Here is a 20694-nt window from a genome sequence, read left to right as displayed (position 1 = left end):
TGTGCCTGGCTGAAGGAAATGGCCAGAGGCAGGTTTGATTGGCCCTTGGTTCAGTCAGAGGTTAATTGGTCATAGGTTGAGTACAAATACGTTGTAATGTGTTTATTATATATTTTCTAATTTTGGAGAGCAGTTCCTTACCATAAATTAGCGTGGTTCAGTTGAGGGGAAAAGATGAAACAGACTTGTCAAATGGTAAAGTACTAGCATCAGAACTTGGAAAGTAGATGTCTTTGACTTGAAAGAATATTCTAGAGATGATAATTTAGTATGCTTCATCATTGGCACTGTTATTATCAAGATGACTCTATTGTTAGAAAGATAAGGACATTGAACAGCAGTGAATAGAAAAGTGAGTAAAAGTAGTACTCTGAATTCAAATAAATTTTATCAATACCCTGAGTCAATTTCCTTTGGATGTTATTTTTCTTTCTATGTATGCATAAGAGTGGTGTATGATTTTTAGAAACGGTGTGAATAAATCTAAAAGAACTCCAGTATATCAATTTACTTGGCAATGTTTTTTCTTAGTGGTATATAAAGGCTCATGCTACAATTGTGAGCATGTAGACATAGTGAGATTTAGCAGTAACAACGATGTTTTTTTGCATTTTTTGTACAGTTATATTATCTGTGAAGAGTGATGTTAGATTTCTTTTCCGGTGGTCTAGATTTTTTAAAAGAAGTGCTTCCAGTGTTTTATCCTTAAATACTGATGTTAAAAGGTTTTCTTGGGAAGATATTCTTTAAGCTTCCTTCCATTCACAATTTTAGAGTTTTTTTTTTAATATAAAGGAGGAGTTGAATTTTTAAGATAACTTTGGTTGCATCTGTTGATTTTCTCCTTTAATTTATTAATGTGCTTAATTGCGTTAACAGAGTTTCTAACTTAAAACGTTCTTTGAATCACCTGGATGTTTAATATTTACATTGCCTTATTGTAGTCCTATCTGCACAGTCTCATAGATGCTAATAAAATAGAAACAAAATTACAGTCCTGTAATTTTTTTTTTTCACAGTTTGATAAGGTTATGTTAAATTCACGTAATGAGGGTTTCTCTCTTTCTGGACACAGGTTGCCTATTAAAAAGGGATTCATTGTTTCTTTGAACTTAGAATTTCTTTGTATATTTACTTGTACTTGGAGTCTTTTTATGATTTTTTTTTTTTTTTTTTTTTGAGACAGAGTCTTCGTTCTGTTGCCCAGGTTGCAGTCAGTGGTGCAATCTTGGCTCACTGCAACCTTTGCCTCCCGGGTTCAAGCGATTCTCCTGCCTCAGCCTCCTGAGTTGCCGGGATTACAGGCATGGGCCACAATGCCCAGCTAATTTTGTATTTTTAGTAGACATGGGGTTTCTCCATGTTGGTCATGCTGGTCTCGAACTCCTGACGTCAGGTGATCTGTCTGCCTTGGTCTCCCAAAGTGCTGGATTACAGAAGTGAGCCACCATGCCTGGCCATGAATATTTTTTTGTCATTTGATCTATTGAAAGTTTCTTTCATGGTGATATGTCTTTGGCTTTTCTTGAGTATGTTCTTGTTGCTTATACAGAATTTTTAATGTCCTAGAAATATGTTTATAAATAGGATATAAATATTTATAGTTTTATCTTATGACTTATAAAACATGTATAATTCTGTCAGTTTGCTTTTTTCTGATAAGCTTTTTACATTTTGCCATTTTTCCTTGCCAAATAGGAATTTGATTATATTTTTTAAGCAATTTTTTTGTTGATGCTTTTTGTCCGTATCTTTTGTTCCGTTTTGCTTGAGTTTATTATGCCTTTTTTTTTTTTTTTCAGTTTTCTGTGTGTGCATATGTAGGAGGCTTAGCACATTCGTATTTAATTTCACTTTTTACAGTATGTTCAATTAAAGCTGCTCCCCTGCCCTCCCCTCCCCTCTTTTGACTCAGCATTTCACTCTGTTGCCCAGGCTGGAGTGGAGTAGTACGATGTCGGCTGACTGCAACCTGTGCCTCCAGGTCCAAGCAATTCTTGTGCCTGAGCTTCCCAAGTAGTTGCATGCCATGACACCTGGCTAATTTTTTGTGTGTTTTTAATAGAGATGAGGTTTAACCATATTGGCCAGGACCATGTTGGCCAGGCTGGTCTCAAACGCCTGACCTCAAGTGATCCTCCCACCTTAGCTTCCCAAAGTGCTGGGATTAGAGGCATGAGCCACTGCACCCAGCCTCTATAGATATTTTACTTGTTACCCCTGAATTATTTAAGTTTTTCCCTGTGTTTTCAAATTTATGTATTTATTTATTGGGCTGTATTGTTAGGTGCCTGTGTTTAGGACTATTGCATATTATGTCACTATTTTCTTTTTAACATTAAGACATGATGTATTTCAACAATGATGATGATTCTTGTCTTAAAATGTGTTTTGGCTAATTTCTGGCTTTTTTGTTTATTAAAATGCCTTTTTAAAAAATCTTTTTCTACCTCTTATAAAAATTGTATAATTTTTTAAGAAACTAGAATATGTAATGGTTTTAATTTTAATCTCCTATTAACAAAGGCATGCAAGGAGGTTTTTTTTTTTTTTTTAAGAGATGGGATCTCACTATGTTGCCCAGGCTGGTCTTGAACTCCTGGGCTCAAGCAATCCAATCACCTTGGCCTCCCAAAGTGCTGGGATTATAGACATGAGCCACCCTGGCTGGCCACAAGGAGGATTTTAAACATAACCCATTGAGTGAGTATCATTTCCAGGTGTGTTTAATCTCTTATTTAGGAAATATTTTTAAATCTCTTTCCATTGTATTTTATGTTGTCTGTTTGCCAATATTTCATATGAGTTCCCATCTCTTTTCTGACTTTTTATTGTACTGAATGATTTTATCTCACCATCTTTTTAAACAACAGCTTATAAATAAATTGCTTCTACTTACGTCTTTTCAGTTATTTTGTTTTAATGTTAAACCCAGTTACTTGATTTCAGGCAGTAGAAAATCAGTGTGTTTATTTTCTATTTAAACTTCTACTTGAAGATAGGGTTTGGTGGCCAGGAAAAAAAGGGAAGTTTAAAATTTGCTTTATCTTGAAAAGATTGGTTGAGTGGAGTAGCAGATAAGAAAAAAAAAAGATGAATTTTTGAGATAAATAGGATATATTAAATTAAAAATATTTGGGCCAGGCACAGTGGCTTTCTGCCTGTAATGCCAGCACTTTGGGAGGCTGAAACGGGTGGATCACCTGAGGTCAGGAGTTTGAAACCACCCTGGCCAAACATGCTGAAACCCCATCTCTACTAAAAAAAAAAAAATACAAAAAAAAAATTAGCTGGGCTTGGTGGCGGGCACCTGTAATCCCAGCTACTCAGGAGGCTGAGACGAGAATTGCTTGGAACCTGGAAAGTGGAGGTTGCAGTGAGCCAAGATTGCGCCTGTGCCAGTGCACTCCAGCCTGGGCAAAAAGAGTGAGACTCCGTCTCAAAAAAAAAAATTTTTGAGGAAAGCTAAATAGAAGTTAAAAGCATTACAGTGATATCAAAGAAATGTGTATAACATGCCATATTAATGTTTTCTGAGTATTTTGATATGGAAGAAAGTTGGACCATGGAAAATCAGGATAAAAGTTTTATAATATGGTGCAAAGTAGCTTGAGATTTTATTTCTATAGATGAAATAAAAATTATGAATTTGTTTCATCTTTCAAAAATCAGATGTAATTGTAATCCTGTGTACTAATTATTTGAATGAACAGAATGAATTAAATGGTGGATTCTGTTTTGGCTGACAGAATTGTGTGATAGTACGGTAATGGTATTTTCATTGAAACGCACTGCATGATAATAAAGAAAATATATTCAAGGGCTTTGTCAGTTTTCTAAGAGCTGTTGCAGGTCTTGATATTCACATAATTCTCCTTTGGAAAAAAATAGCTTCCGAGCTTACAGTTGTGTTTTTCTTTCTACAGTTATAATTTCTTTCTACAGTTATAAAGGGAGATCTATGTTTAAGCCAATGGCCATGACTGTGATTGAACTTTTTTTTTTCACATTCACCAGTTTTTTATACATATATTGTAGGATTTACATTTTTCATCTTACAACATAATTGCTTTGTAATTACTTTGTATTGTCAGCATGTTGCTGTATTTACCATTCAGACTGATTAACAAAGACAGTGTGTTGAGTGGGAAGCAGTTACAGTTTATAAAGGGAGGAGTGTTTGCATTTTTTAGTTGAGTAATCTCCAGTTTTTCTTATTCACGTATCTTGTTAAACTATTACTTATTTTTAAACATACAAGGTAGACATTTAAAGGATGAGATGTTACAATATATAAAAACAAAAGTTTTGATTTTTGTCTTTTTACATCCATTCCCTAAATGTGTGCAAGTACTACTTTAGAGACTAGTAACATGCTAAATATGTTCATTCTTAGGACTTTTGTTTTCCTCTGCAACCATAAAACTCTTGAGACTAAGATAATGAACATTCAGATAAAGTAGACTAAATGAAGATATTGTGAAACAACTGAAACTAGAGAATAAGGAATTAAAAGATTAAAAAATAAGTAGTTGAAATTTATATGAGGAATAAAATGGAATGAAGTCACAGATTATGATACAGAGTACTGAGACAAACAATAGACTTGGTGGTTTGACACCATAAATGAAAGATCTTCTTTTGCCATAGTGTGTCATTGAGCAGCCTTCTTAGCATTTTAAGCTTCAATTTCCTTAATTGGAAAATAGGGTTGGTCATATCTACTACTTATGGTGAGTTAAATAGATGGTTTATACAAAGGGCTTAACAGATTTTTGCATCTAACAAATTATGCCACCTTTTAAAAATGGGTGAAGTTAGAATAAATTAAAACAAACATGGATACAAGTTAAAAAGACTAACATTTGACTTTTATTTCTGACTTTATTAAAGAAGCCTATAGCAGGCTAACATCCAGTGCTTTGAAGTAAATGTAATGAAACAATCTTTCTCATATATTCATATATTAAATCTAAGAGGACCTAAATTAAAGAATAGATATGGAGTAGAAAAGTTAATATTTTAAAGATGCTATTTCTTTTCAGATTGATCAGTGTAGATTGATGCAGTTCCAATCAAAATCTGATGGGGTTGCTTAAAAAATTTAAATATATGATGGATAAATAGAAGTATAACAGTAGATCACATAACATTATAAACACGCATAACATCACATCAGTGAGATGAAACTTGATAGAGAGATGTATGAAATGCACAAGCAGACCTTCCAGAAAAAACACATTGGATACAAATGTTTGTTTGTTTTCAGTAAGGGGGTTGGAAGTTATTATTACTTTTTCTTTTTTTGAGACAGGGTATTAAAAAGCTTCATAGCTTACTGCAAGCTCAAACTCCTAGGCTCAAGCCATCCTCTCTCCTCATCCTTCTTAATAGCTGGGACTACAGGGGTGTGCCACCACACCCAACTAATTTTTTTTTTTTAGTAGAGAAAGAGTTTCACTCTGTCGCCCAAGCTGGTATTGAACTCCTGGCCTCAAACGATCCTCTTGCCTTTGCTATTTCAAGTGTGAGCCACCATGCACAGTCACATTTTTTTTCCCTTTTTTTGAGACAGTTTAGTTCTGTTGCCCAGGCTGGAGTACAGTGATAAGATTATGGCTCACTGCAGCCTCAACCTCCTGGGCTCAAGCAGTTCTCCCTCAAACCCCAGATAACTGACTACAGGTACCCACTATCATGATTGGCTAATTTTTGTATTGTTTGTAAAGATGGGGTTTCACCATGTTGGCCAGGCTGGGTTTAAATTCCTGGGTTCAAGCATTCCACCTGCCTTAGCCTCCCAGAGTGCTAGGATTACTGGGGTGAGCCACGGCACCCAACCTGGCCAAAAAATTAAAGTCTGTGATGCTTATTAGTTTTTGGGAAATAGGCACTCTTACATTACTTTTGAAAGCTAATAAATTATTCAAGAGCCTTTATCGAGATTATTTTAGCAGTATTGCTGGCTGTGATGGCTTACATTTATAATCCCAGCACTTTGGAGGCAGAGACAGGCAGTTACCTTGAGGCCAGGAGTGAAAGACCAGCTTGTTCAATCTACTGAGACCCTCATGTCTACAAAAAAAAAAAAAAAAAAATTAGCCAGGCATGTTGGTAAGTGCCTGTAGTCTCAGCTACTCTGGAGACTGAGATGAGAGGATTGCTTGAGCCTGGGAGGTCGAGGTGGTAGTGAGTCATGGTCACACCACTGCACTCCATCCTGGGTGACAGAGCAAGACCCTGTCTCAAAAAAAAAACACCAAAAAAACCCATATATATACACCTACACACACAAACACACACTCATATATATGTTTGTAGAATGGTTTTCTACTTTACATTGCTTTATTTCTCCTTTTTTGGTTTACTAGCTATTAGTTGTTTTCTCATCTTCATACCACTGTAGCTAGGACTGAAGGCATGCACCACCACATCTGGCTAATTTTGCAGTTTTTTATAGAGACATTGTCTTGCTCTGTCATCCAGGCTGGAGTGCAGTGGTGTAATCATAGCTCACTGTCATGGCTACATGACCTCTCAGGCTCAAATGATCCTTCTTACCTCAGCTTCCCAAGTAGCTGGGACCACAGGTGCACCACGACGTCCAGCTAATTTTTAAATTTTTTTGTAGAGAAGGGATCCAACTATTTGCCTAGACTTGTCTAGAACTCCTGGACTCCAGTGATCCCCCTCCCGTGGTCTCTCAAAATGCTGGGATTACAGGATTAAGCCACCACACCTGGCCTAAATTATTTTTCAGAGTGGATCCTCTGGATCATTCTGCTTATTTGTCTTCCAATTCAGCTGATCTCTAAGCTTGGTTCTTACTACAAAGGCATGGGAAATTACTGTTAAATCATGGGAACTTATTTTTCACCTTATCAAAATTGTGATAATATTATTACCATTAAGAGCATGGTTTTGTTTTGGTTGTAGGAAGAAATTGGCAGTTGTAACCCAAGAAAGCTTACTAACGTAAAGGTGTGGTCATCTTTACAGTGAAGTGCAAAAGAACCTCTTGTGCCTCTGTCAGTTTTCGCTGTGATAAAATAGGACAATAATCAGTCAAATGTGTTGTTGAAGAATGATTGCTCACTATAGTGAAGATTGGATTGGTGGGCAGCCCTTATCATAGGCTCAAGTACATAGTAGGGATATGTATATGACGTAAAATTATACTTAACCCTCTTTCATTCAAGATTTAGAGTTTGTAGGTGTTGTGCTGAATAGAGTCCTAGAACGTAGCAGTTCGTGGTTGGTTTCTCACTTGTTTGAGCTCTTTTCTCTTTATTGCCTGTTTCAGAATGATTAAACCAGAATTTAGCTATCTGTGGCACAGATGTCTGGTTACATACATGAGACACTAGCACTATGTCCCTAGGTCACTGATAGCGACATTTTCCTGCATTTATAAATATTTGTAAATATTAGCAGTTATTGACCCTGCTAATGACAGTTGACTAGGTATAGCTCCACTTTTTCAAGACCTCACCTCCTAGAAAATTCTAGGATGTTGAGTGCCAGGGTAAAAACATAAAGATTGTTTGAAGAATGACATGCTGTCCAGCTAGGTTGCAAAGTTGAGTAATAACAGTAAATAAGTCATGTGGTAGCTTGGGTTAATAATGTGGAGGTCACTGAATATTGGAGACTGCTTCTTGGTAAGGGAGTGATCAAAGCAGTGCTTCAAGAAGATTCATCTGGCTATAGATTGTAGGAATGCCTTGTTAGTTGGCATTACAAGACCCCCTTCTTATAATAGGTTTCCTAGTCATTTGTTTTGGAAGTGTTACAAAGGCCATTTCAGAAGCTATTTTCATTTCTAGGGATCAGAAAATAGGAAGCTTAGAGTGATTGGTGATAATGGGAATACAAGCAGGGCAAACATGACAGAGAAATTGTGGAGAAGAAATTGACAAGATCTGAGAAACCAACTGTCAGGGAAGGAGGAAAAGGCCATAGTGATTGTGCCAGGAAAAATCTGGGTTTTAATTTTTGAAGATGTTCAGTAAACGGTCTGATGGAAATTTTAGGTCCTTCTCAGTGTGTGGATTTTGGGGATCATCTTCATGTAAGTCGTCATTAAAAACTGTGGAAATAAATGAGAAAGTAGTAGAGAGGAAAGCTGAATGCGAAACCTTGGACAAGACTATAGGAGCCATCAGTTAAGAAGGTGAGAAGAGAACTAAGATATCATATAAACAAAGAGGTAGGAGGGAGTTTCAAAATTAAAGAAACTGATCATCTGTCAGACTCTAACAGACAGGCTAAGGAAGATGAATACCTGAAACAGGAAAATTACGCTACAAGTTGATCTGTTTTTTTTTTTTTTTTGAGATGGAGTATCGCTCTGTCGCCCAGGCTGGAGTGCAGTGGCATGATCTTGGCCCACTGTGAGCTCCGTCTCCTGGGTTCACACCATTCTCCTGCCTCAGCCTTCTGAGTAGCTGGGACTACAGATGCCCGTCACAATGCCCGGCTAATTTTTTGTATTTTTAGTAGAGACAGGGTTTCACTGTCTCTACTGTCAAGACACCAGATGGTCTTGATCTCCTGACCTTGTGATCCACCTGCCTCAGCCTCCTAAAGTCCTGGGATTACAGGCGTGAGCCACCATGCCCGGCCCACAAGTTGATCTTTTATTAGAACTAATGAAATTGCTGTTTTTAGGGAAATTGGAAGGTCACTTCAATAATCCAACAAATCACATTTATTCCATCATTCATTGCCTTAATTTCATGTGGTTTTCTTTAATTATGCAGAGAAGATTAGTTTGCATTTATAATTTTATAATTAGATTTTTTTAAGAGGGGAAAAATTAATGAAGCCAGAGATTGTTTGGGTAGAGGGAGCAGTGACATCTTATTTAGAGCAGGTGTCCTTTTTCTTTTTCTGTGGTTGACAAAATATTAGTGTAGTCATCATGGCCTTTTTATTTGAAGCAGTTTGAATGTCATAAAACACACTTTCTTTAAATTGAGTAGATCTGTTTCAGAGAAACACTTTGGAAATCCGTTTGTTTCTCACTTGCATATTGCCTTATCATATAGTTTAATATTTGAAAATTGACACACATAAGTGACCATAACATGTGCTAAAAATACAGTAAGGGAGCTGGACATAGTGGCATGTGCCATTAGTCCTAGCTGCTTGGGAGGCTGAAGTAAGAGGATTACTTGAGCCTAGGAGTTGGAGGCTGCAGTGAGCTATGATCATGCCACTGCACTCCAGTCTGGGTGACAGGGTGAGACCCTGTCTCTGAGGGGAAAGAATGGGGAGGGCTTTTAAGCTACACAGAAATCTGAGGAGTGCTTATAATTATTAGGAATTTTGAGTTTTTTACCATTTTGCTAATTTACTGTAGAAAGACTGGAGACTATGTTAAATATAGAGATGTAATACAGTCTTGCAGCAAAAACCTACAGAATGTGTTAAAGTTGAGAGTTAATCATGGGTGCCAGACACAATAACATTCCTGTAATCCCAGTACTTTGTGAGGCTGAGGTGGGAGGATTGCTCAAGCTCAGGACTTTGACACCAGCCTGGGCAACATAGTTAGACCTTGTCTATACAAAAAGATGTTTTAAAAATTAGCCAGGTTTGGTGGCACATACTTGTAGTCCCAAGTAGTTGGGCTGAGGGGTGAGCATTGCTTGAGCCTGGGAAGTTGAGGCTGCAGTGAACTGTGCCACTTACAGTTTAGCCTGTATGACAAAGCCAGATGCCCTGTTTACAAAAAAAAAAAAAAAAAATCATGGGGGTTACTGATAGAAGGCAAGAGGGAGTCATCTAGTGTGTAAGAAATGTTCTGTTATCTTAATATAAATAATGCAAGTACCAGTTAACACTTATGTACTTAACATAAATAATGCAAATTCCAGTTAACACTTACGTAAAAATTTGTTATGCTAAATACTGAAGCATTGTGAATTTTATATAAGATGATAATTGAACTTTTTAAAACACCTAAAAAAGCCAGATATGGCGGCCTGTAGTCCCACCCACTTAGTAGGCTGAGGGAGGAAGAATTACTTGAGCCCTGGAATATTAAGCTAGTGTGAGGAACATAGCAAGACCCAGAATCTTTACAAAACAAAAAAAAACAGAAACACTGTCAATCTGATTTGATCTACCTGCCCTTTCCTGTCTTGTTGCAGCCCATGTATCACTGGAAATCAATTTGTTCCCTTTAATTTTACATTGATAGCTTAGTAAAAAATTATTTGAGCATTTCAGAAATGTGAATATCATGACATTTTAATATGTGATATAAAAATTAATGTTTGGTATACTTTATTCCCTGGTTTAGGAGCTGTGACTAATGAGAATTAAAGGCCATGGATGAAGATGAATTTGAATTGCAGCCACAAGAGCCAAACTCATTTTTTGATGGAATAGGTATTACTATTTATTGGGTTGTTTCACTTCCCATCTGCCGGATTTTGAATTACATACCAAAATTGCAGAATCTGATGTTAATTCATATTTAAGTACTTAGGTCCATACTTAGGTCCTGTCAGAATCTCAGAGCCAACTCATAATCTTATTAGTTAAGCCATCAATATCAAAATCTTACTGTTACCCTTCAGTTATTCCAGTTTTTCCAGTTATGCAACTAAAGCCTGCTAGTTCTCCCTTTGAAATGTTTTCTGTTTGTGCTAGTTTTCTATTTTTCTGTTGGTACATTTCAGCAAATTTACTAATCTAAAACAGGACAAATTTATCTCAGAGTTCTATAGGTCAGAAATGTGGCTCAACTGAGTTCTGCGTGTAGAATTATACAAGGTTAAAATTAAGATGTTGGCCAGGTGTGGTGGCTCACATCTGTAATCTCATTGCTTTGGAAGGCTCAATTGTGAGGATTGCTTGAGATCAGGAATTGGAGACCATCCTGGGTGGTGGACAACCCAATGGAAACCTGTGTCTACAGAAAAAAAAATTTTTTTTTTAATTAGCTGAGCATGGTGGTGCCTATCTCTAGTTCTAGCTGCTCTGGAGGCTGAGGTAGGAGGATTGTTTTACCAGAAGTTAAAGGCTGTGGTGAGCTATAATGGCACAGCTGTACCCCAGCCTGGGTAACAGAACAAGACAGTGTCTCAAAAAATTTAAAAAAAAAAAAAAATAAATAAATAAATAAAATAAGCTATCTGCAGGGCTGGAGGCTCTTGACTTTGAAGAATATCCAGACTTTTAGCCAAATTTAGTTTCTTTTTGTTGCACGATGGAGATACTGTTGTTCCCTACAGTTCATCATCCAGGGCCATTTTTTGCTTCCAGAGCCTGCCCACATTTCTTCTCATGCTTTGCAGGGTGGTTTCCTGAAGCAACAGTGAGTGGAGTCCATCTTATGTTTTTAGTCTTTCTGATCTTCCCCTCCATCACATCCGTCTTCTTGAATCTAGCCAGAAAACTATTCAGTTTAAGAGCTCACATGATTAGATTTGATGCACCAGGGTAATCCAAGATAATTGCCCAATTTTAAGTTCATAATCTTAATTATACCTGAAAAATTTCTTTGCCATATCATGTAACATATTTTCAATATTTATAAGGATTAGTTTATGGACATCTTTGTGAAAGGACCATTCTCCCTGACACCATCTTCACCCCGGTTCTCAAAGATGTCTCTGGCAAATGTAAAATAACATCCACCCTCTCTTAAAGTTCCCAGTCCAAAAAAAAAAAAATCTTATCTGAAATTAATCAGCTCTGAAGTCCTAAGTATCATTTAAATCAGATGCTTATTCTCTGGGTATCAGTTATTAAGTGCAACTCCTGGGACATAATTCCTCTTTATCTGCTTCCCAAAGTACAGTGGTGGGACAGTTTGGGATATTCTGGTTCAAACAGGGTGACATGAAAGTAAGAGAAATTTGTCTAAAGAAATTTTGAAATGCAGCTGGACAAACTCCCATTAGGTTTCAAGACCTGAGAATAATCCTTTTTGGCCTGTGGCTCCGCCCTTTGAGTCTTCCGTGCCATTTTTTTCAAAGATAGCCGGTATTTGCAGCTGAATAGTTTTATTTCCTGCTTCCTGCCTCTGGAATTCTGTCAGTCCAACTGTCTTCATTATATTGATTCTGTGTCCCTTTCCGTTTAAGCTAGCAGTGCTTCTTTTGAAAAAAATTTTGCGTGTGTCATGGGGATTTATTGTATTAGGCAAGAGGCTAATATATTTTTTTTCTGAGATTATCCCATGTCTGTTTTTGACTTCTGCTAAAATGGTTGAAGTCCAGTATCCTTAGATTTCTTAGAAGTGTTGGGTATGTGTAAGTCACACTTTTACTTGCTTGAAAAAGACTTAATTCTCTGGCCTTTTGATCTTTCCCTTTCCTTTCCCTCCACTTCCTTTCCTTTTTCTTTTTACCTTACCTTACTTTACTTTACCTTACCTTACCTTTCCTTACCCCTTGCCTTTTCTTTTCCTTTCCTCTTTCTTTTTCTTTCACCTTGGCTTTTCCCTTTCTTTCCTTTTTCCTTAACTTTTACTTTTCTTGTTTAATGATCGGGTGCCTGAAGGAATCTTTTGTTTTTTCTGAGGGTTCATGGAATAGTTGAGAATCACATACTGTTTTTTTGTCTCTCTCTAAATCAGCGTTCTCCACCCTTTTGAGTACCAGGGACTGGTTTCATGGAAGACAATTTTTCCAGAGACCTGGGAGTAGTGGGGTTCGGGGGATAGTTACTAGATGAATCAAGTGCATTACATTTATTGTGCACTTCATTTGTATTACTATTATGTGTAATATATAATGAAACAATTATACAGTTCACCATAATTTAGAATCAGTGGGAGCCCTGAGCTTGTTTTCCTGAAACTATGCCATCCCATCTGGGGGTGATAGGAGACAGATCATCAGGCATTAGATTCTTATAAGGAACATGCAACCTAGATCCCTCACGTTTGCAGTTTACAGTACGGTTTGCATTCCTGTGAGAATGTAATGTTGCTTCTGACCTGACAGGAGGCGAGAGCTCAGGCAGTGATGCCGGTGATGGGAAGTGGCTGTAAATACAGATGAGGCTTTGCTCTGACAAGGAATCTCCTTAATTTAACCTCCCCTTTCACCCCCCCCCCCGCCCACAGATGGACAGAAAACTTCTGATTTTGTCATGTTTCGCTATCTTTTTGTTTAATAAATCTTCCAACTATTCATTTTTCTCACTGAATTTTACTCTAAGCAGTAAGTAGAAACAAGACCACTTGTCCAACACTTTGCTGAAATCTTCTGAGCTAAAGAGTTGATTTTTACAAGTTGTTTTTTCCACATAACCAAGGGAGACAATTTTGCTAAGTGGTCTGTCTTCAAGTTGTGCTTTCCACATAACCCAGGGAGACAATTTTGCTAAGTGGTCTGTCTTTTTATGTAACAAAGCTCTTCCTTCCTTCAGTTAGAAACTCACTTTTAAGCCCTTACAAGCAGTGTTACAAAACACTAGATTTCTACTAGCAGTCATACATGACTTAGGTATTCTCTGAGTCCATGTAGGATTTCTCTACCTTGATCCCTTCTCCCTCTGGATTCTCAGTGGCAGAGTTGTTACTGGTTTTTTGTTGTTGTTTTTGAGATAGGGTCTCACTGTGTCACCATGGCTGAAGGGCAGTGACATGATTATGGCTCCTCACTACAGCCTCAACCTTCTGGGCTCAAGTGATCCACCCGCCTCAGCCTCCTGAGTAGCTGGAACTACAGGCACACACCACCATGCCTGGGGAATTTTTTAAAATAGAGATGAGGTTTTGCTGTACTGCTCAGGCTGATCTCGAATTCCTGAGCTCAGGCCATCCTCCCACCTCAGCCTCCCAAAGTGTTGCGATTACAGGCATGAGCCACTGTGCCCAGCCTGTTATTTTTAACATTCATGTTTTTACTTATTGGTTTATTTAAGGAAATCTAGGCTTTTTTCCACTCAACAGAATCTAAGCTTTTCATTCTGTAAAAAAAAATTTTTTTTTCATTTTCCTAAGAGCTGGAATTTCTCTTTATTCTTGTAAGAAATTTTACAGCCTGCACCCATCCAACTGCAAAGCCACTTTACATTTTTAGGTATTTGTATAAGCAGCTCTCCACTTCTTGACACCAAAATCTGAAATTATTTCTGTTACTGCAATGAAAATTACCACAAACTCAGCAGTTCAAAACAAATTTATTGTCTCACAGTTTCTGTAGGTCAGAATTCTATCATGGTGCGGCTAGTTTCATAAGGTATTGCCAGAGGTTTGTTCCTTTCTGGTGAATCCAGTTTCATTGTTCTCTGGATGCATCCAATTTGAGGTTATTCAGGTCATTGGTTGAATGCAGTTCGTTGTAGCTATAGGACTGAAGTCCCCATTTATGTGCTGGTTGTGAGCTAACAGGCTAGTCTTTGCTCCTTTTGGCAAAATCTGTGTTGTTTCTTATGCTTTCCATGGGCCACTGTAGGCAAGGCTAATTCGATCTCTCTCATACATAAAATCTTTCCAATTTATGATTCTGCTTCAACTTTCCAACTCCAGACACAAAAAGCCCTCTGCTTTTAAGTTTTATCTGAGCAGATTGGGCTTAACAAATTATTCTTAAAGTTCATGACCTTAATTTTACTTGCACTGCCCATGTGGTATATAAGTCATAACATAATATATTCATAAGTTCTAGTGATTAGAGAATAAACATCTTGGGGATTTGGTTGGTGGGGCATATGGTGGGGTGTAGATTGTCTGGGGTGCTGAGAGAAGTCTGCTTATGACACAGCTTTTTCTTCATGCTAGCTCCTAGGGCCATATAGGCCCTATTATCTCATTCTTAACTGATAATATTAAGACTCTTTTTTCACTCTTGATTTCTTTCTTTCACCTACCCTAGTGGTAGAATATTCAATCCCGAAAAACATGTGGATCATACCTTTCTACTGCCCAGGAAATAAAGTATAAATCCCAGGTCCTCTGGAATTGATTCTGTTCTAACTTTTGTAACCCTTTCACATATTCACAAAAGGAGCCTCTATATCATGCAGATGCATCCTTACCTCATTTCCAAAACTGCAAAAAGAGAATTATACCTAAACAAGAGGGGGAAAAAAGTATTCTCAATTTCAGATTGGTCATGGTTCTAAATACATAATGCTATAATTAAACTAGATTTTATTTTTCTGTTTCATACTCTTTAAGTTAAAATTTTAATGATTGTATTAACTGAATTTTAAATGAACATTGCCATATATTAGCAATAGTAATTAACTTTACCAAGAAACGTAAGGAATTTTAAATATACCTTCTAAATTTTGTGTGTGTGCGTATATTTCCTAAGCAATTTAGGATATTCTTTTGACTCACCGTTAGGTACTTTCAGGTTGTTAACGGTAAATGCAGACCTATAATTCTTTCTTTCTCTGGAACATAGTGAAATATAATTATTTTGGGAGGCCACAGCAAGAGGGTTGCTTGTGGCCAGGTTTTTAACACCAGTCTGCACCACCCTTTCAGATTTTTTGTTTGAAAGAGAGAGACTAAGTTCTTAGGGAAAACTCAGTATTTTTTAGTGTAATCTTGCCACAATCAAGCCTGAGTCAGGGCTAAATGGTAGATTGAAGGGCTATTGCATTTTAGCCTTGATTGTTAACACTTGAAATGGTATTTTTTTTAAATTTGAGGAAGTCATGTAATCTGCCCAAGCTCCTATTTTCATATGCATAATAATAATGAAACATCTGGTTACATTTTTTTCAGGACACTTACCATGCATTCGCATTTGGTCACTATAGTCCTGTGAGGTGCGCATGACAGATACTACTGACATCATTTTACTGTTGAGGAAACTGAACTCAGAGGTTAGATGACTTGGTCCAAGGTCACAAAACTATTAAGTATCTACACTTTGCCCTCTGATTTAGACCATTATAACCAGTGCTGTTGCCACTAAATGCTATCAAATTTATATCTGTGCAATGAGGATTACACTGTTCTATTGCTGTCTATTATTATGAACATAGAAGACAAATGAGTAGAAAACATTTTCTAGAAGATGTATAAAAATAAAAGCAAACATTCTTTCAACATATAAGTTAAGTAGGTTTTAACTACTTTAAAGACTTCCTGCAACATCTATTGTTGGTTTGCCCTTGGTGATCATTTTTGTTGAAGAAGCTGTGTGTTTATTTGAGGGCTTTGCCACAGGTACACAATCACTGAGTTGTGCACCCACTTGGACTCAGCTTACTCTGAGTTACAATCAGAAACACTAATCAGATAAATAGCCTTTTTTTCCTTTCCTTTTCTTTTTTTTTTTTTTTAAGAAAAATCCGGTGAGGTAGTGAGAGTGCAGAAGGAAAAAGAGAAATCTTAACTGCTTGTGATACGTGAATAGCTTTTAATTAGTCATCCATGTTTGCTTTTCTCTATGCACTAGTAGCCATAATGCCTGATTTGTTTCATATTAGGTTATATTTTTGTTAAAGTTGTATGAATTCTCTTCCTATTTGTGGTGTTCATTTAGAATAATATTTACTGAGCATGATGTGCTGTGCAAGTTGTGTGATCTTGGTTAAGTCATTTGATCTCAGTGGGCTTTAACTGGCTCTCACCCTTCTACCTTCATTGCTTAACTGCACCCAGCACTAGAAAATGCTTTTATATATTCTGAGGAACTACCTTGGGATTTGGGGTTAGTGGGAACAGGAGGAGGATAGATGGAGGTGGAATACCCTGGCAAAATTAGGGCAGGCCCCACTCCAACCACCCCCACCCTTCACCACCCAGCCCAGCCCATTTTATCTATCTGTAGAAACCTCTAAACCTAATGTCTTTCCTCTTTTTATTCCTCTTTTGATTTCTACCCTGATTCTTTTGTCTTAGATTCAAAGAATGACTTTCTAATGACCAAAGTTATAGTGGATATTGATGCGATATTGCACCAGGACAAAGTGGGAAGATTATAAGGGCTGAAAGAGAAAAAAGAAAGGGTAAAAACGAAATATGTAGGTATAATGAAAAAAAAAAGTAATGTGTTAAGAAAGGAGATGATGAAAGAAGGAAGAGAAATGAATGAAACATGTAATGAAGAAATAGTATATTTGTTTTCTGAATTTGTTGTTTAACTTATATAAAAATCTCTTAAGATTTTATTTTAGTGGGGTGAGAAATTTTTTATCTTGATGTTTTAAAAGTATTTCACGAATAGTTTTTTTCTGTCATTGCCCCAAGGTTTTTTTTATTTTTCTTTTCTTGTTAGTTGATTTTATATTTCTTTTTTACTTTTGTATTTCTTTTCTTGTTAGTTGATTAGGGTTGAGTAAAATAAATTTTTATGTTAAAAATTTCTGTTTGTTAAGTGAATCAAAAGTGGATTCATTCTGTTGTTTATTGTCTCAATGTTTGAGGAACACCAAGGACATAGTCTGTTTTCCCAGAAGAAATTAAATAAAAACTATATTTAGTCATGTATACTTACCTGAGATTTGTCATTTTAATTTTTATTCTTTAAGGAGCTGATGCTACACACATGGATGGTGATCAGATTGTTGTGGAAATACAAGAAGCAGTTTTTGTTTCTAATATTGTGGATTCTGACATAGCTGTGCATAACTTTGTTCCTGATGACCCAGACTCAGTTGTAATCCAAGATGTTATTGAAGATGTTGTCATAGAGGAGGATGTTCAGTGCTCAGATATCTTAGAAGTGGCAGATGTATCTGAAAATGTCATTATTCCTGAGCAAGTGCTGGACTCAGACGTAACTGAAGAAGTTTCTTTACCACACTGCACAGTCCCAGATGATGTTTTAGCTTCTGACATTACTTCAACCTCAATGTCTATGCCAGAACATGTTTTAACGAGTGAATCCATGCATGTGTGTGACATTGAACATGTTGAACATATGGTGCATGATAGTGTAGTGGAAGCAGAAATCATTACTGATCCTCTGACGAGTGACATAGTTTCAGAAGAAGTATTGGTACCAGACTGTGCCCCTGAAGCAATCATAGATGCCAGCGGGATCTCAGTGGACCAGCAAGATAATGACAAAGCCAGCTGTGAGGACTACCTAATGATTTCGTGTAAGTCATGGGGTACAGTGATTTTAAGCAATGTTTTTGAAACCTGTGTTTTCTAACATAAATAATGGTGAAATTTTATTGAGTTTAACTTCTGTAAAGTTAAAGTAGAAATGATAAACCTACATGCGTTGTTGCTTAGTTTGCATCCCAGAAGATAAACCATAATTAAGTGACATGGTGCAGAAGAGAGTTATTTCTATATTAGGATAGAACATAAGGATGAAAGAATAAGAAATGAAAATAACAGAATTGAGTCTTATGAAATCATACAAAGTATGATTGGTCTGTTACTCACCTTCAGATTTATCCCTGAGACTTGTAATCAGTTTTTTAAAAGTCTTTTTATTATGTAGTCATTTCACTTTCCCCTTTTTTTCTACCTTATTGTCCATTTTCTCTTTAAAGTAATGATTTTTTGTTGTTGTTTAATTCATTACTGGCTTTGGAGTTAAATCTGGTGAATTCCCTGAAATACAGTGGTCTCACCAAGACCATCAACCACTAATTTATTTAGGTTTGAAATTGATTTCAAATTTTACATTGTACTAGTTTTATGTTTTGCTCACTAATCCTCATGGGATGCTGGCTTTGTTGATTGTGTTTATAACTTTGTCAACCAGAACATGACTGGACATACTTTTGCTTATGCAGCAGCTGCTATAGTCATTCTGTTACTAGAATCCCTGACTCTGTGTCTCTAATATTTTTAACTTCAATATCTAGGTATATTTTGTACGTTAATATGGTTACAACTTATGGAATCATTGTGTCATTTACCTGCTGATTTAAATAATTTTGTTATCCTAATTGACCAGTTCATTACTACGGTCTTTGGAATGAAGTTTTATAGTGTAGATTTAGTTTAGAGCATTCCCATTAATATTAAATACCGCCTACACTCCTCTTCCTGTGTCTTTGAGCATAGCACAGCAAAAGAGTTGTGCAGGCATTTTCGTGGGCACAGGGAGAGTAGGCATTTACCTCTTATGTGATCAAGTGTACCATTATGGCCTAGTTTTCTGATAATGATAATTTTCTACCTCCCTCTGAACCTGCTTAATGATTTTAAACAGCCTCATTCAACTGATTTAATAAACATTTATTTCTGTGTGTAAAAACTTATTCTATGAAGTGTTTAAATATTTAAGATTAATAATTTACAGTTTTTGACCTTCGGTTTATAACCTGGTGTGCCAAAAAAAAGGGGGAGTAAGGTGGTGTTTAGCTCTTTGAAAATGTAATAATAAATATTTTTATATGCTGAATTTATCTAGCTATTTCAATTTTTTTTTTTTTGCTAGCTCTTGTTTCTTCCAGAAAAAATATCTACTCTCATGCTGCATTTGTAATTAAAAATCCTGTAGGGCTGAGGGTAAGGGGACATATTTAGGGTTGACAGGTTTTTCTTAAAGTGTATAAAGGAAGTACGGTCTGATTTTATATTAGTATAGAGAATACTGAGAATACTGTCATTGACAGTAAGCTTTAATGCTTTCCATAATGTTATGAGAGTTGGTAATATCTTTTACATTCTTTAATATAGTTATTTAATACATAGATTAAAGGTTTTAAAACATTGTTTAAGTACACTTTACAATTAAAAATATGTTACTGGATTTAAGAGCTTATTAATTTCTGTCTTTAGTGGCAGGTTTTTTCTCCTCTGAATATCTCATTTAAAATGATGAGAGAGTCCTCTATGGTATCACAGTAGTATATCTGCACAGAAGTGCTCACTGTTACACCCTAAGTGCTATTGAGATCAACCTGACCTCTTTATATACTCTTTACAGTATAGATGTTACTATTGGCTTTTAAGTTGATTATATCATCTTTAAGGACAGGTCCCCCTCAAACCTGTGCATATTTGGTATAAAATATTTGTTGAGTGAACACTTAGGTGAACTTTATAGCTGAACATTTGTGCATATCATGTCTCATCCAAAGGGCATCTAGTTAGTTGTTTTAGCAATCTACCTGGTGTTTCTAATAAATTATGACTTTGGTCATAGTGAACATTCAGTGATTAAATGAATAAATGAAGCCCAATCCTCATATCTAAAGCAGAAAGCCTATGGATCAATACAGTTTGATGATTTGTTTAATGATTCTAGTGGCTACTAGAGCAGAATAGGGCTGGTAAAGTAGTTGTTTATTGTAATTATTTTATATTTTTTGTATATACACATTGCATATATTAATTTTGCTTATCCTTCTGTTCTATAACTCATTATTAGACGTATATATCTAAATATATATATATATTTTAAGCTACCTAGTAGTTTTGCTTTGTTTTGTAAAACCATTTGGCAAAATGGTACCAAATGCAAGAATTTAAAAAATGTATATCTACAAGGGATGATTTCTGAAAAGTGAATAAAGATATTTTAGGGAGATAGGTTGTTTTAAGTTTTGATACATTTCTGAAACAGGTGTTTTTTCATAAGACTTTCAAAAACTAATGATTTTTATGTAGGAACTCTAAAATGTATTTAGAAAATCTTAAAGCACATATGCAGTGTTTCAAAGGAGATAAGCTAATCAAAGGAGATAGAAATCAAACTGTTGGAATTTAGGAAAGAAGCTGAACAGAGAAATAACATTATCAAGGTAAAAGAGACTATAAAAGCAGCAATTAAAATAAATGTGGATTAGTATTAA

General features: G+C 36.2%; 1 protein-coding gene across 6 annotated transcripts in view; it reads left to right on the top strand.

The window, feature by feature from the left end:
• The window catches only part of ZFY (zinc finger protein Y-linked), a 50328-nt gene that overhangs the window by 11453 nt on the left and 18181 nt on the right, over positions 1-20694 (top strand). For 3 of the 6 annotated variants that reach the window (XM_055107038.2, XM_055107034.2, XM_055107035.2), the window contains exons 2-3: positions 10310-10398; positions 17461-18033. In XM_055107038.2, coding sequence (XP_054963013.1) covers positions 10338-10398; positions 17461-18033 — 634 coding nt within the window. In that variant the 5' untranslated portion in view covers positions 10310-10337. The remainder of the gene's footprint in view (positions 1-10309; positions 10399-17460; positions 18034-20694) is intronic. The other 3 variants (XM_057301226.2, XM_055107037.2, XM_055107039.2) reach the window with 2 other exon arrangements.

Source organism: Pan paniscus, chromosome Y (assembly GCF_029289425.2).
Source record: "Pan paniscus chromosome Y, NHGRI_mPanPan1-v2.0_pri, whole genome shotgun sequence".
NCBI lineage: Eukaryota > Metazoa > Chordata > Mammalia > Primates > Hominidae > Pan > Pan paniscus.
Note: the sequence above shows the minus strand (reverse complement) of the source record. Positions and strands in the feature narration are given on the sequence as shown.